We start from the raw sequence: 15,734 nt of genomic DNA, 5'->3' as shown, positions 1-15,734 counted from the left end.
TGTAGAAACTATGCTTTTGCTACAAATTATTTTTGTTATTTGAAGATGCTTTTGTCTAGTGCGAATCGAAAATGACACTTTTGGAATTGTTTTGACTTTTTCAAAATTTAAATATTGTTTCTAAATTTCGTTACAAAAATTTCGGAATTCAAAAATCCTTCATATTTCCGAATACCTCGAAAATGGCGGAAATTCGAAAATTTCGGAAATTGATTTAGTTTGTAAATTGTATTTATCAAAATTCAAAAATAATCGATTTTTTTTGAAATTTTCGTAATTTAATCAAAATGGTGATTTCTTGTTTTCCTTTTTCTCTGAAGCACCAATTTAAAGTGAGAAAAAAAGTGCAATTAAATGATAATCATTGTGGTAAAAGATGGTTTAGTGAAGAAAAACAAAAATAAAAATCTCGACCCTTTAAAAGTTATGAAATTTCCGGTTTCGAATCCCAAATTCGAGAGGTTACGTTAATCATGTTTTCCCAAACACCGAGTTTTTTGTAATGTAAACAGGATTAGAACATCAAAATGAATTCCCATTCCAAATTCCAACTCTTAGGATTCCCAAATTTCTGAATTTCGTCCCAAACACAGTTGTAGGCAATCCTAACAAAGAACAAAGCTTAAAAAACAAAACAATCTCTTCACTCTCATAATTGAAGACTTCTTGTCATGAATCAATAACATTTTCATCATGGCAATGGTTATTAATCATTATACAAGCTGTAAAAAACTATGAACTAAGTTGTATATAAACAAACATGAATCACAATTCAAAAGAAACGAACAATCACGATTACAAAGAAAACCCACAGATACAATGGCATCTTCTTTGCAATAAATTAAAATTGCTTCCCTTTTGTATATAATTACTGAACGCACCACGTCGAATACTCATGGGAGCATCATCCGAGTTGTTATCTGTCGATTTTTACACTGCTTCTGCAATGTTGTAAACTTCGCCATATAAAAAGCCCAGCTAGCAAAACCAGTAGAAAGGTGCACAAAGAAATCAATTTCATTACATAAAAATTGTTATACCCTAGATCCCATAAGAGTGTAAAATTAGGAATATATAATTATGGCTCTTGACCAAGCATGTTTTGGGGATTTACATCTATGGATTTAAATGTTTGGTCTTCCTTAGAGACTTAAAGTTACACAAGAGCTCAAAATTAAGATTATTAATTTTTATTAACTTAGAGAAAGTTCTCCCTTGTTTGTATTAGACATAATACCAATTGATTCATGAATAAATGTGCATTTATGCCACAAAGGCACAAGATTGTACACGTTTTTTTTTGTCAAAAATACTTCCATATGCACAATTGTCTTTTTAATTTACGGCAATGCAACTGTTACAAGAGAATTGGGTGTTTTATTATTCGATGATTCTTAAATTATTTTTTATTGTAATTTATATGTATCTATAAACTACTTAATTACTGGATTACTCAATTAACCTTCAAAGTTCACATATTTAAAGGGGTTCTGTTATCCACACATAAAATGGAAAGAACCATCCATGACTCATAAAATGCATGGCGTATCAGAATTTTTTTTTTTTGAAAACGAATTCGGTAGAAATTGAAATCCATAGTAGTCGCAATTTGTTTCGTGTGGAGGAGTTATTGTGCTGCATAATTTTTAGCGTCGCAAAGGTTGTTCAGGTCAGTCGGAATTTTATGTGCAGAGTGATTCAATAGGTTTTTTTTTAGGATTATTTTGATATTTTTTTTGCGTTTGGTTGATGTTATATGTGTTGATGTAGTCATTATTCGATGTCATTTTGCAGAAATTCGAATGTTTACAGAGTAGTTACATATGGGAATGTTGATCAATTTTCATTTTTGCAGATTTTCATGTGAATATATCTTTCTCGGTGATGCTAGTTTTCAAGTTTGATGGTGTTTTAGGGGTTACAAATTGTGTTAGCGAATTTAACTATGAAAATTTAATTGGTTATGTCTGCGCAAAGTGGAATGAATTAGACCAAAACAATGTAGGTATATCGTACAATATAGCTGGTGTTGGGGAGGGAATGTTGGGCGATGATGATGATGTTTGGTACAATTTGTCACTTCTTCGGCAACTATAATTAATGGGATTGATATAGTTGTTAAACATAGAGTGGGTGATAGTAGGGGCATACTCAATGTGATTCCAGTATGCCCAAATACCTAAGTAGTTGAATACGATGAAGGGGAATGCAGTGTTGTTGAGGGGAATTCGGTGTCATCTGGTCCATTTAAGCTTTTGACTGCTAATAGGGCGAAACTTATAACAGATGTTGGGCACATTTTTTTAAAGGGGTGCCAAGGATTTCAGGAGGACGTTATATTTATATGTTATTAAGATGAGGTTTGAATTCAATTATCTGAAGAACGAGCATGTGAGGGTCACTGCAGTTTATAAAGATTGGGATGTGAAGGATTGTATGTGGAGGATACATGCATCAACTGAGCATGCGAATGGATTATTTTACATCATAAGATATGTGAAGCATTATAGTGCGGCTGTGGTTTTGGTATTTCTAGTAAGAAGAGGTTGACATCTACTGATGTTGTCGTGCACACGAAGCTTCATTTTGGTATTGATATTAGTTATTATGTTGGTTGGAGGATTGTTCAGGCTGCAACGGAACACATTTTTGGTGATCATACATCGTCGTATTCTTATTTGTCATCAGGACATTGATCAAGCAACAATGAGGTCTTGGCGGAGTTTTTTCGTTGTCGGTGCATGTATAATGGGTTTTATGTCATGCCGGCCAATATTGTATGTTGATGGAATTTTTTTTAATTTCTTTTTGTTTCTTTTTCAGCAGTGGCCTAGGTGGTCGGAGCCTCGATTAGCTGACTCAATATTAATTAACTTCTATTAGTTGACAATCCATTTTTTTTTTCTTTTTACTTTTTTTTTTTCCGGTGGTGGGTCGTCGGAGCTCAGGTTAACCGACTTAACATTACTTATATTTAACATTGGTAGACATCTTTTTTTTTTCTTTTTTTTTTTTGGCGATGGGTCCTCGGATCTTCGGTTAATTATCTCACTTAGCAATAGTTAACTTCAACATTAGTTAACTTAAACATTATTTAACTTCAGCATTAGTTGACATTCGGCTAATGCTGAAGTCAACTAATGCATAGTAAACTAATCAGAGCTTCGACGTACCGTTGCCAAAAAAAAAAAAAGTTGGAAGTCAGCTAATGTTGAAGTCAGCTATCAATTTTAATAACATAAATGAGTTTCTATTGAGTCATTCATTTGTTTATATATTGAATTGATTCAATTCTTTATTTTATTTTTTTAAATTGGAGATTATATTGAATATAGTAATTAATAATAGATGTTAGGAAGTATTGAACCGTGATTTTTATACAAAATTTAATATATTACATTTGTTAATATTCAATAACATTATTTATTAATAATGAATATGAAAATTAATAATCTATTTAACATTATTTATATCGATTAAATCATTTTACACTGAAATATTATATTATATATATATATTTATTGCTAGATATAATCACATACTTGCTTTGTCTCAGTGGTTGGTACTACTGTTCTCGTCTAACAGCCCTAAGTTTAACTCTTTTCTGAAGCAATTTTTGGCAAAAAGCTGATCAATTAAATCTGGGTGCCCGGATCGGGTCGTTAGGCCAAGTCACGGGGCGGGGCAGGACGGGGCGGTCGAATTTGGGCCGGGTCAATGGTCAACGGGGCGGTCAGGTCTGGGCCATGTTGGGTGCTCCCTTTAAAATTTGTAAGAAATAGAGGGTAATACAGACATTTCAATACATTGTTATTTTTGTTTTTTAATATGAAATTAAATAATAAGAGCATTTAGGTCAATACACAATGAAAATTAAAATATATATTTGATTTTGGACATATACCGGCCATTGAGACCCTACTTGGGCTCAAGAGCTAAGTGACGCTAAAAAGACCCTGTATTCTAATTTCTAAACTACAAACTCATCAATTGTCATCTTTACACACACACACACACACACATATATATATATATATATATATATATATATATATATATATATATATATATATATATATGCTAAATAATGCATTAGCTATCTATATATTACATAATCAACCAAAAAAAAAGTGTATGAATATTTAATTGTGTTCCTCGAGGGGGGCATACAACAGTACTTTCTTAGTTAACGAACTAAATTATTATTACAACAAAACATATTATAATTATATGGTAATTAAAGAAGTAGTAGGTAGCTATTGAGTTTTGAAGGGCTTGTATGCCTTGACATCATGCGCGAGGCCTTGTATTGAACCAGCAGCAGCAACTAGAGAGACGACAAGACAAGCCCAGCTGAGGATTTTAAGCCAAATCCATGTGAAGGAATATTTCGGTATCTTTGTTTGAGCAATGTGCATCTCTATTGGGAAATATACGGTCAACGGGTAGAAAGATGCTGCTCCGATTAATCCCAAGAAGTCGTTGAAGAATGGGAATATCATTGCTACAACCGCCGTTACTATTACGTAACTTGTTCTCCAAACCAATCTGAATAAGTTGATCTTGCAATTAGGTCCACATAGTGGGATTTTGGCCGCGTGTTCTTTCGTGATGAATTTGTTCTCCGGCCATTTCCTTCTGCAAAGCTTCTCCACAAAGCCGAATATAGGCTGCGCGAATACCTGTTTTAATTTGAAATAGTAATAAGCTTAGTGGAGACAATTTTGAATGTAACAGTCCACTCATGTGTATGAAAATGGACTTAAAAATACACAAATCGATTCTTTTCTCAATCTTATATTTTTTTTTGCATTTCGTACTATTTTATATAGAGATTTTTTGTGTGCGTATGGTAGCACTATGACCCCGTTCTCATAAACTTTTTAATGCATTCAGCCTCTTGCACTGAAAATATTGGCTCTGCTGGTGATGGGGTTGTAGCCTTGAATTCTAAAAATCTACTAATTATTATTTTTCACGGTATACATATATGTTGCGGCCCTCTCGAAATTTTTTGTGTATACATCTATATTTGGGCGACGGATAGAAAATTATGGTCTCACAACTACTTAGAATGAGGTATATGATCATGTTTTGTTACCTGGTAAGCACCAACAAGGTGGATGGCGATGCATACATTGGCAAAGTCAATCAACCAAAAGGGCTCGTAAAATCCGAAACCGGTGAGGAAGTTTCCGGGAGCATTATTTCCGAAAGCAGCATAGCCAAGGCAACCACATAGAACATAGAATATCGTTGTCGTTGATACTCCCACAAAAGATGCCTTCTTCATTACCCTGTTCTCTGGTGGTGGAGATTTCAATGTATCCTGTTTATATATCATCACAATTACTAAATCATTTTGGACTTGATGCATATTAGTTATTAGTGCAAGAATATATAAGATAAGATCATGAAACTTATAAAATGTTTAACACTTAGTAATAATAATTTTTGTTACATAATTAATATACATGTCCTATAACTAAATTAAGGACTTGGCCAAGATTTTAAGAATTATTTAACTTTAAACTTATGAGTGTTATATATATAAGAATTATAATTTAGTTCAACAGAAGTTCGACTTTAGCCCCTTCCCTTATTAATGAAGTGAATACTGCTTTGACTTTCATATACACGGACGCCAAACGATTTCGGATCTGGATATCTCTCCGTCGATATTAGTATCGTTTTCCGATAAAAGTGATTCACCTTTTGCCAATTTATTTGTAATTATTGTTATATTCGATATATGTGTACTAGAAGACTTTGTCACATAATATAACAAAAAAAATTAACATGCATATAGGCAAAATAAGACTTCTATTTCACAGTCAAGGGTGTAACCGTATCAGTGTTCCTTATGAATTCATGTAGCAGAAGAAAGATTTTCTAGTCAACCAGTTTAACCTATCAAGTATGTATGAGTTTCGAGTTTCGGGAATATGCCATTCAGCATGCCACTAGAAGACTCTATTAAGACGAAAGATCGAAAGAGAAAGGAGAATTAATTGATGCGAAAAGAGAATGCTTGCTTGAGACTAAATTACAAAAAAAAATCAAGTGAGAAAAAGATATGATATCTTATTCACTTATATATCTTTATATTATGAAAAATTGTAAATTGTGGTCCATTCGAAGCTGCACAGCCACCATACCCTTAATATGAAGGCACACTAGGAAACAACTAGTTTTGGCCCTACTTCACTTTGACTATTTATCCCAAAAGAATACTAAATGGTCCTCCTGGGAGATTGCACATGCATTGAACTACCTTAGACTGGGACCAAATTACATAGAATACTAAATTTCATATCATCATTCATCACCAACAATATTCTTTAAACTTAGTTTATTTTAATATATATATATATATATATATATATATATATATATATATATATATATATATATATATATATATATATATAACTAGTAAAAAATTACCTTTTACTACGACAATTAGCAGCAAAATGTACTAAATTTATTGTAAAAAGTTTTTTTTCTACGAATTTGCTCTGTAGCATATAAGGACGTCACGAAAAATTTGTTATGATAAATCCTACTATTTACTACGACTCCAAGATTGTCTCGTAGTAAAACGTATTTTTTATTACAATTTTTTACCGTAGCATGAAAATTCGTAGTAAAAATATGTTTCTACTAGCTAGCGTGTGTGTGTGTATCATATATAGGTATGCACAAGCCGAAAGCTCGAGTTCGAGTATTTTTCGAATCTACGCATTAAGTTCTTGAGTCGGCTAAAGGTACTAGACTGGCTTTTGAGATCCTACACCGGGTGAAATACACCGGGTAGATCTTTACCATTCATATACACACACCCACATTGGTATGTGTAGATCAACGGTAAAAAATCACCCAGTGTAACCTTCACCGGGTGTAGGATAGATAAAACCGTACTAGATTATCTTTGAACCTACGATGTCATTAATTAGCATTAATTGCTCGCTAAGTCGGTGTCCTATCTATTTCGTCCTTATGCTAGAGGTGGCATGCTCATTTCATATATGTATATTTTTGGTCTGGAGTGTATATATAATATGTATATATACATGTATATGCATGCAATAAAACAATTAGATTGCATAAAAAAATGTTATCGTAATTGGTACCAGACGTTACAACCTTAGGGGAACCACGTATAGCATAATAAATGCAGCACGCTCTATATACATACACAAATAAATTACTCAGTTTGATAACATCAGGCACACATCTCAACTTTGGGTCCCAAATATTTGCATTCAAATTTAAATTTTGAATTGTCAGGGTGTTGATTGATTAACTTGTGGCCGCCCGCAAATTCTGCAAACACATATCCATGCAACCACGCAACTATTACTTTCTCTCTCTCTATATTTTTTTTATGCTAACAATATATCTTTTAATTTCTTATAATTTTGATGGGAAATTACGACCACCAATTATAATAGTCCTCTTCAACCATGAACTTCAAATTTTCTTACGCATCCACTTTCGTGGTGTCAAATTAAACATAATCTTATAAATTTTGCGGAATGTTCTTTAGATTGTTCATTTTATGGAAAAGTGCAATTCTAATATGCACCAAAATCTGATATTTACAAACCAAAAGACACATTTTATGATCATCTCGTTTTAAAATGTGGAGCACTAATGAGGTAAAACGGGTACAAACTGGAGGATATTCTACATAATCTACAAGATTCCACTAAATTTGACACCGCAAAGATAAACGTATAAGAAGATTCATAGTTGAGAAGGTGATTGTAAAAAATGAATTTTTTTTTCGTAATTTAACCTTATCTAGAAGTGTGCCCGTAATTTACCTAATTTTAATTACAAATCCAAATTGACTATCAAAACTAAAAATCCCAAATAGCCAAAAAGTGAGTGACATGTTTAATGACAACTTTAATTAAAAATTTAAGTTTTTATGAAAAATATCATTTAGTATTAATGTCTTTAATACACCACCGCCTAAAGTATAATTAAATTATATTTGATGTCTTGTACTTGAAATATTTGAAATATTTAGCCCGACTCTAATAGCATGTTAAATGACCATCTCAACCAAAAGTTTTAAGTTTTTGGTGAAATATATTATTTAATATTAACATGTCCAATATTTAACACCACTAGTGGACTAGACATTCAACTTTTTAAATGTACTATATGTGTTTATTTTTTTTAGATAAATACTTATTTCCATCAAAATGGTCCCAAGTTATAAATAATTGGAATTGGCATGATAAAAATAGAGAGAGAAAGAGGGAGGAGAGAGAAAGAAATGCCTGGATCTCGATAAGGACGGTAGAATAGGCATAAGCGAAGGCAATATCTCCAATTGCTTGAAAGCTTCTCCACACCTTTTCTGGTCCTGTTACGTCAACTCCTACTGTCGTCCCTGTTAGGCTTGTCCTCACATGATTCCCTCCACCTATACATATATTTTTCTCTCACATCAATCAATCTTCTCTCTCTATATATACATATATCAAAACAAATAATAATCCAAAAATTAAATAATGTCTCATCATTATTTTCTTTTTAATTAACCTCTATATTTGTTCTTATTTCGTATTAATTACTTCCTTCCTTTCTTTCTAAGTGTCTCTGTTAAAAATATAAAATTACTCATATTGCCAATCGTTCCAAATTTCAATTAAAAAAAATATTGATTTGTCCAACTATATACACTATACTTTAGGTTTAATGAAAGATTAATGAAATTAAAAATTAAAAAAATTGGGGGGAGCCGAAAAAAGTTAGATAGTATCCAATTACAAATGTAGGCAATGTCACCGACACTGCCTAATAAAATAAATTTGGTGGTTTTTCAATTTTCATTCAAACATTGTTACACATATGAATATATTCATAAATTATACACATACACGTCTATGGTAGAATATAATGAAATAGTAGTGTACCTGCAAGCTTAGCTATGGAGAGGGCAAGGCCGATGGAAGAGTAAGCAAAAGACATAACAGCAGCAACAATAGAGAGCCAAGAAAGCTCATGGAAATTTGGTATTTGGCTCAATATTATCTGAATTGCTGCAAATATTGCCATGAATGGGTAGTTTGATACTGAACACTTTGCCCCGTGCCCCTCTTTATGGAAACAATTCGACCTTTTCACCGCTCTTTTTTTTTTTTTTTTTTTCAAATCATCAACAATTATTAAATAAATAAATATCATCAATTGGATTATTAATTAATTCATTAGCTACTACTTAATATTACAAATAAAACAAAATTAAAAGAAGTGAAATTATTACTACTTACACCATACTGATGGAGGCAGTAATTGTGTAGCCAATGGTAACTCCGACAAGATTGCCGTACTGTGCTAGCCCACACAGCTGGACTTTATAACCACCTACAAATTAACAACAAATATAATTAATATTTGAAATTAATTTTAAACCCAATTGGAACAAACTCTCATAATAGTAGTATAGTATCAATATTGTCGGGAAAAAGGGTTTGTCTCAAATTCAAGATTCCTAGGAAATTAATATCACACTGACCCAAAAGAAAAAAAGAATTGAGCAAGAAAATATTGAAATTGGTAGACATATATATAGATATAATTTATATATAGATAGATAGATAGAATTAAGCAATAATTGTAAATGTATACCTAAATGAGAACGGACAACATCCATGTAAGTATAGTTTCTGGAGCCATGGACAGGGCCGGGGGAGCGGTAAGAGTCGGCGAGGAGGGTGGAGGTGAAGTATGTTATGACAGAGAAGGCGAACAATACGGCGGGGCCCACCACCCAACCCAGCTGCGCTATTGCCCAAGCCAGCGACAGCACTCCCGACCCTATCACCGCCGTTATTATGTGTGCACTCGCCGTCAACAGCGTCCCTTTGTTATTAATTCACAGTTTTAATTAATTAATTATAGTATATAATATTATTCAAATATATGATATATGATATATGATATATCTGTACCGGTTCTTCGGACACGGCCATCGTCGTCGAAGTTCTTGTTTGCTTCTTCACCATTTTCTAGGCGAGCTTCTGTGGTTGGTTTAGGTTCTATGTACATGGAGCTTTCTTTCAACTCCTTTGCCATTATCTTCTTTGATGTGTGTGTGTGTGTTTTTTTTTCAGAGGTTTAGTATGTGAAAAATGGTTAAGCCTTGGAGGGAGGGGGAACGTATATATAGAGAAGTGGGCGTGTAATTTAAGAAAGCATTATTAGCAATGGATTTTTCACTAGGAGTGAAAATCAAATGGAATGGATCAGAATGAACATTTTTTATTGGAAGTGCAAAATAAATTTTAATTTTTCAAAATTTTCAAACAAGATAATAATGATTTGAGTTCAAATTTTATCGTCAAACATTTTTTAGATCAAATTTTTTATGTATGTCTTATAGATGTCTAATATGTTTTATATATTATACTGCAAGCTATTTTCACTAAAGTAAAAATCATTCCAATACACTTGGGTCTCGTTTGATTAGGAATATATGATTAGTCAAGATAAAATTAAATAATCTAATGAAATCCAATTGTATTATTGGATCTTGGAAGATATAATAAAAAGACATGCTTAAAAAGCAACATAAGGCGTAATAACATAATATCTGCGGGTCGACCCGACAAGTTGTTGGAGATACCAAACATCAAACAAAGTCCCATTATTTAGTTAATCATGGCTAATCTCCCCAACCAAACAAGGCATTATATAATTAACTATATGATCGAAACGAATTATTTAGTTAATCATGATTCATGTCAAAGATTGTTGGTGTGTCGCTAAAAAAGATGAAAATTGTGTCTTTAATTTTGTTAACCGTTCGGAAAATATTTTAGCTCATCTTATTGCTAAAAAATATGGTGACTTTTGTAATGAAGGTTATATACCCTTCCTCCAATTTGGCTATGTAGGCCTAAATAAAATTACTTTTTTCCTAAAAACAAAGGGGGATGATACGTAAGACGGTAATTCGAAGGTGTGAAAATATAAAAATAAATAAAAAAGGAGGGGGCGATTCAACGTGTCGTGAGGGCGATGTCGAATTGAGCTAATTATAGTTATAGTATAAGTTATAAAATTGAATGGTGAGGATGATTGGATAATTAGCACATGGTAGTCAAATTCGAAAGAACAAGTGTTGGAGAATAACAAGTGATGTTGGTTCAAGAAACGGAAATTATATATACATGTCACAGTCATGTGATAATTATTGATAATTTGGCACCACGTTGTTATCATAATAGTGTCATTGATATATATATATATATATATATATATATATATATATATATATATATATATATATATATATATATATATATATATATAATTTGGTTATGACAAAAATTAATTATTGATGGAGTATCGATCATTAATATGCCTACAAGGCCAAAACGCGATTAATCAAACAAATGGTCGAATGACAAGCCTCATTTATAAGACCACAAAACATTAGGCCACGATCAGACAATATAAATAAAAAAAAATGTTGAGTGTATATTTTACACTTGATTAATATTCTCTTACGAAGATTTTTGTGACATTTTAGTGAATATATTGTATTTAAAGACTTGGTTTATACGTTTTAGGTGCAAAGTAAAGAATAGGGCAATATAAGAGCAAAACGGTAAAAAATGGGGCGGAAACGAGCTAAAATGGGCAAAAAGTCAACCGAAGACAAAAGAGGCCTCCGACGGCTGACCCAAAATTACACTACAAAATCGGACGGCCGTTTAATTTCACAAAAGTAGGTAGAACGTCTGAAAAAGTGAGACGGTTGTCCGAGATTTTACATGAAACTCGAACGGCCATCCAAGATACCAGTTATGCCTGGTTGGGAAGTTTAATTGCACAAGGAAATCCCTACTTTTTACCAACTCTCGACGCCATATAAAAGGAAATTTCAAGTAGGAATTAGGTGTCCAATCTTACAATCTAGAGCAAGAGGCAAAGACGAAGATTCGAAGATTTCAAGCATAGTATTAATTTTTGTTCTTATGAATTATATTTTTGTTTTTATTATAATTCTAAGTAGGTTAACTTTTAGTTTCTAGGATTTTATTCGAACCCTATGAGGGATTTGTGAACCTAATTCTATGATTTTATGCAAGTATTAATTCAGGATTACTTCTTCAATTTGTTTTCTTAAGTGCATGAAATTGGCCACTTTATGTGCTTTATTGTTATTGTTGAATGCAAGAATCGGAAGATCGGAAAATTGGTGGACAAATGGCACTTTAGGAAGATCGGAAGATGGAACTTTAGGAGATCGGTTTAACTCTAGATGAATATTTACCAGTATTTATGCATAGCCGATATATATTATGAGTTGTATCGTTTCGATTGGGACCATACCGTCTCGCAATATATATCGCGGTATCTCGTGAATTTAACTACTATGCTTTAGGACTACATAATTCCCAATCTTGATGGTTTATGCTCTAGCATCCAATATCCACCGATTGAAGCCCACAACTTTGAGATCAAAGAACGACTTTTGGCGATCCTCCAGATTAATGGGTTGTTTGGTGGGTTGCATCCCAAGAGGCACTCCAGCTATTCCTATTCAAACACTTGTTGCAAGGAAAAGCTCGCCAGTGGTTAATGTCTCAAGCCTCTCATTCCATATCCTCATGGCCTCAACTCTTACAACTCATCATGAAAACGTATAGCTCACTAGAGAAGGATGAAAGGGTACGAAGGTATTTGAGATATTAATGTTAAGTGATACATTTCACTAACAATATGAGCTTTAGGTTGAGATGGTCATTCAGTAGGAGGGAGATCCACAATTTTGTCCAAGAGTAAGGAGAAATATTGTTCGAGGCTTCGGAGAGATTCAAGGCGTTTTAAGACAATGTCCAACTCACGGGGTGGAACAGTGGCGTCAAATTCATATCTTCTATCAAGGGATAAATGAGAATGCGAGAACCGTTCTAGAAGCAGCATGAGGAGGTAATTTTATGAGCCAATTTATTACTCGTGCATTTATTTTGTTGGATCAAATTGCAAAGAACAGGTTCAGTAAGCCTAGCGAGAGAACAATCAGTGGAGCCAAGAAAAGAAAAATTCCCGGAGTTTTGGAACTAGACGCAATCACAGCTCTTCAAGCTCAAGTGACACAAATTTCACAATAAAACCAGCACATCACTAAAGTGAACAAACCCCAACAAGTCCACGCAATGCAAGCACTGTATGGAACACCATGTTGCGAAAATTACTACTCCATTCAATGCCAACAAGAGATGGAGTCACTCAACTACATCAACATTGCACCTCGGCAACCTCAAAATCAAGGATGAGGCCACACGGATAATATGGAGGACATAAACAAGGCCAAGGATGGAGTTGAGTGTTGTTCCAAATGCAAATGATCCAATACCGATGTACTGTGATAACACCGGGGCCGTGGTGAAAGCTAAGGAGCTGAGATCTCATCAGAAGTCCAAGCATATTCTGAGAAAGTATCATGTGATCGGAGAGATCATTGATAGCGGTGAATTCAAGGTCGATCGAGTCACCTCAGAAGATAATGTAGCAGATCCCTTTACGAAGCATTTGTCCAGATCAGTCCACGAGAAACATTGAGAGTCGATGGGATTACGATTCATGGGTAGTTGACTTTAGATGAAGTGGAGATTGTTAGAGTAGGTGACCAACAAGTCAAGTTGTGGTTGTGCTATTTCCTTTATTATTGTAATAAACAACTAATTTTGTATTAATGATAAAATCTAATTTTGGCATTCTCCGTCCTTGTCTCTTGTATGTGCATATATACAGTCCTTATAGTCATTCTAATTATTATTAATTGATCTAGTTGAATCATGAGACATTTAAATAGTTAATATAACTGTTAAATCTAGTTCCTAGTCAACGGGTTACATCATCAATGAGGATACCGACATTTTCCAATTGGGACTATCACTTATTATATGTGTATTGTGTCTAATCAGTAAACGGTATTGTGATATCGATATACATAAGTGGGTGCTCATGTAGATGAGTTCACTGAAATCTCTAAGTGGTTCCCAAACAATCGAGTTGGGGTTTCTATGATATAGTTGTACACCATTAATCCTTAAGAGCTAGACAGCACCGTAACTTCACTACAGGACCAGCCCTATTGTGACTTGTCCCTGAGTCCCACCGAGGACCGCTCCAAGGGCCAACGTTTGTGCAATCCGAAATCTAGTGTGAAGTTTGTGCACTCCGTAGGTGGAGCGACCAGTTGCACATAATTGTCGAAACGAGTATCTACTCGCCTCTTGATGGGTTCTTCTTTCCTTGCTAGGAATCATGTATTATGTATTTTATCCTCTCTTTTCTCCTTTCTCTTTTCGCTTCCCCTTTTGATCTCTTTAGATTTATTAGGCTCTGGTTCCTCCGCATTTATACATCTATCAGTTTTTTTTAACAAATTGTTGAAAGAGAGGGCAGTTTTTCTCGAGAGGGAGATGAAGAAGTCTCCTACTCGCAAGCCCTGGACGAGGGCATTGATCAAGACCTCCTCAAAAGTTATGGGCACTTCTAAGGTAGCAGCTACGAATTGCTTGATGAAACTCCGAAAGTATTCTCCGTCCCTCTGCTTAATGGCGAACATGGTTAAGGTGCTTCGGTTCTGTTTTTTCGAGCTCGTGAAATGATCCAGGAAGCTAGAGCAAAGTTGGTCGAAGTTGTTAATCATAGAACTTTGGAGTAGGCTGAACCAAGTTTGGGCGGGACCTGCTAGGCTGTTGCGAGCACTCTTTACTTTGCTCCATCCGAAATGCGGTGCAACATTGATGTGTTGTTGAACCTGCAATGGTGCTCGTATGGGTCGGTAGTCCCTAGATATTCGTATGTAACTTGTTGAAATGAGTTAGTCAACTCGTCATCTAACACCTCTGCCGTAAATGAACTCGACGTACTCAATAAATATGTCACACGACTCAACTATACAAGCTCTTATGATGGCTCGCTCCCTCTGCGAGTGTTCCCTCAGGCATCACCTTCCGTGTGCGTTTGTCGCCTTTTTGGTGATAATCCCTCAAGCTCTTTGCTGATGCGAGCGGATCCTTCTTGAATGGTCGCTGCCAGGAGGGCTTGAAGGTTCCCATTGTCATTGCGACCATGGAGCTGGCCACGGTGGTGCCCGACGTCTGAAGTGTGTCCTCCCCCGATATAGAACTTTCTCATCCAAGAAAAAGATATTGTAACACGAGGAGGTTGCACAGGGGTAGTCTCCGGCTCTAAGTGGCTACACAAGTCCCTTACTATGTCGGAGGATGAACTCTTTCTTAATTTTGCTGCTTATAGTAAAAATGGTGGAAAGTAAAGTTGGTCACAAGGAACTTATGATAAAATATTGAGAAGAACTTGACTTCTTTTTTGACTCAAAGATTTTCCACAGACAGTGTCATTTGATCGATTTCTATTCTCGGTGGATATTTGGACTGGGCTTTTGAGTTTAAACTAATCTGCAAAAGAGAGAAAAATCCGAACTTAGGCCGAAGTTAGCACTTTGACGGCCAAGTAAGTAAATTTCTTTGAGGAATTCTCTGTTTAAATCTTATAAGCTTTGTAGATTGTAGGTTTTTCTTTTAGTAGACATAAACATTAGGGTTTTTGAGAGAGCACCTTACATGGCTTGTATTGTCAGTATTTATAGGACAATAGCGGACATCAACCTTTTCTTCATTCTGGTTAAACCGGTGCAATCACCTTAATAAAATATTTCGGATTTCAAATTA

General features: G+C 34.4%; 1 protein-coding gene across 1 annotated transcript; it reads right to left on the bottom strand.

Moving 5' to 3' along the window:
- Positions 1-4,114: 4,114 nt before the first annotated feature.
- Positions 4,115-10,393, bottom strand: AAP6 (amino acid permease 6). Its single transcript, XM_012985805.2, has 7 exons — positions 9,972-10,393; positions 9,649-9,882; positions 9,291-9,384; positions 8,934-9,148; positions 8,295-8,440; positions 5,102-5,329; positions 4,115-4,682 (listed from the first exon to the last, which is right to left on the bottom strand). The coding sequence occupies exons 1-7, from the start codon at positions 10,093-10,095 to the stop codon at positions 4,257-4,259; spliced, it is 1,467 nt and encodes a 488-aa protein (XP_012841259.2). The 5' UTR covers positions 10,096-10,393; the 3' UTR covers positions 4,115-4,256.
- Positions 10,394-15,734: the final 5,341 nt, after the last annotated feature.

This window comes from Erythranthe guttata, chromosome 3 (assembly GCF_056151865.1).
Source record: "Erythranthe guttata isolate IM_541 chromosome 3, IM_541, whole genome shotgun sequence".
Taxonomy (NCBI): Eukaryota; Viridiplantae; Streptophyta; class Magnoliopsida; order Lamiales; family Phrymaceae; genus Erythranthe; species Erythranthe guttata.
Note: the sequence above shows the minus strand (reverse complement) of the source record. Positions and strands in the feature narration are given on the sequence as shown.

Bases quoted from the DNA above. Each gene is read 5' to 3' on its own strand.
- AAP6 (XM_012985805.2), bottom strand. From the start codon at position 10,095: ATGGCAAAGGAGTTGAAAGAAAGCTCCATGTACATAGAACCTAAACCA. The intron at 9,385-9,648 runs GTATACATTTAC...GTTAATTTGTAG, and splicing joins TGTTGTCCGTTCTCATTTAG to GTGGTTATAAAGTCCAGCTG. The intron at 4,683-5,101 runs GTAACAAAACAT...AAATTAAAACAG, and splicing joins ACCTTGTTGGTGCTTACCAG to GTATTCGCGCAGCCTATATT.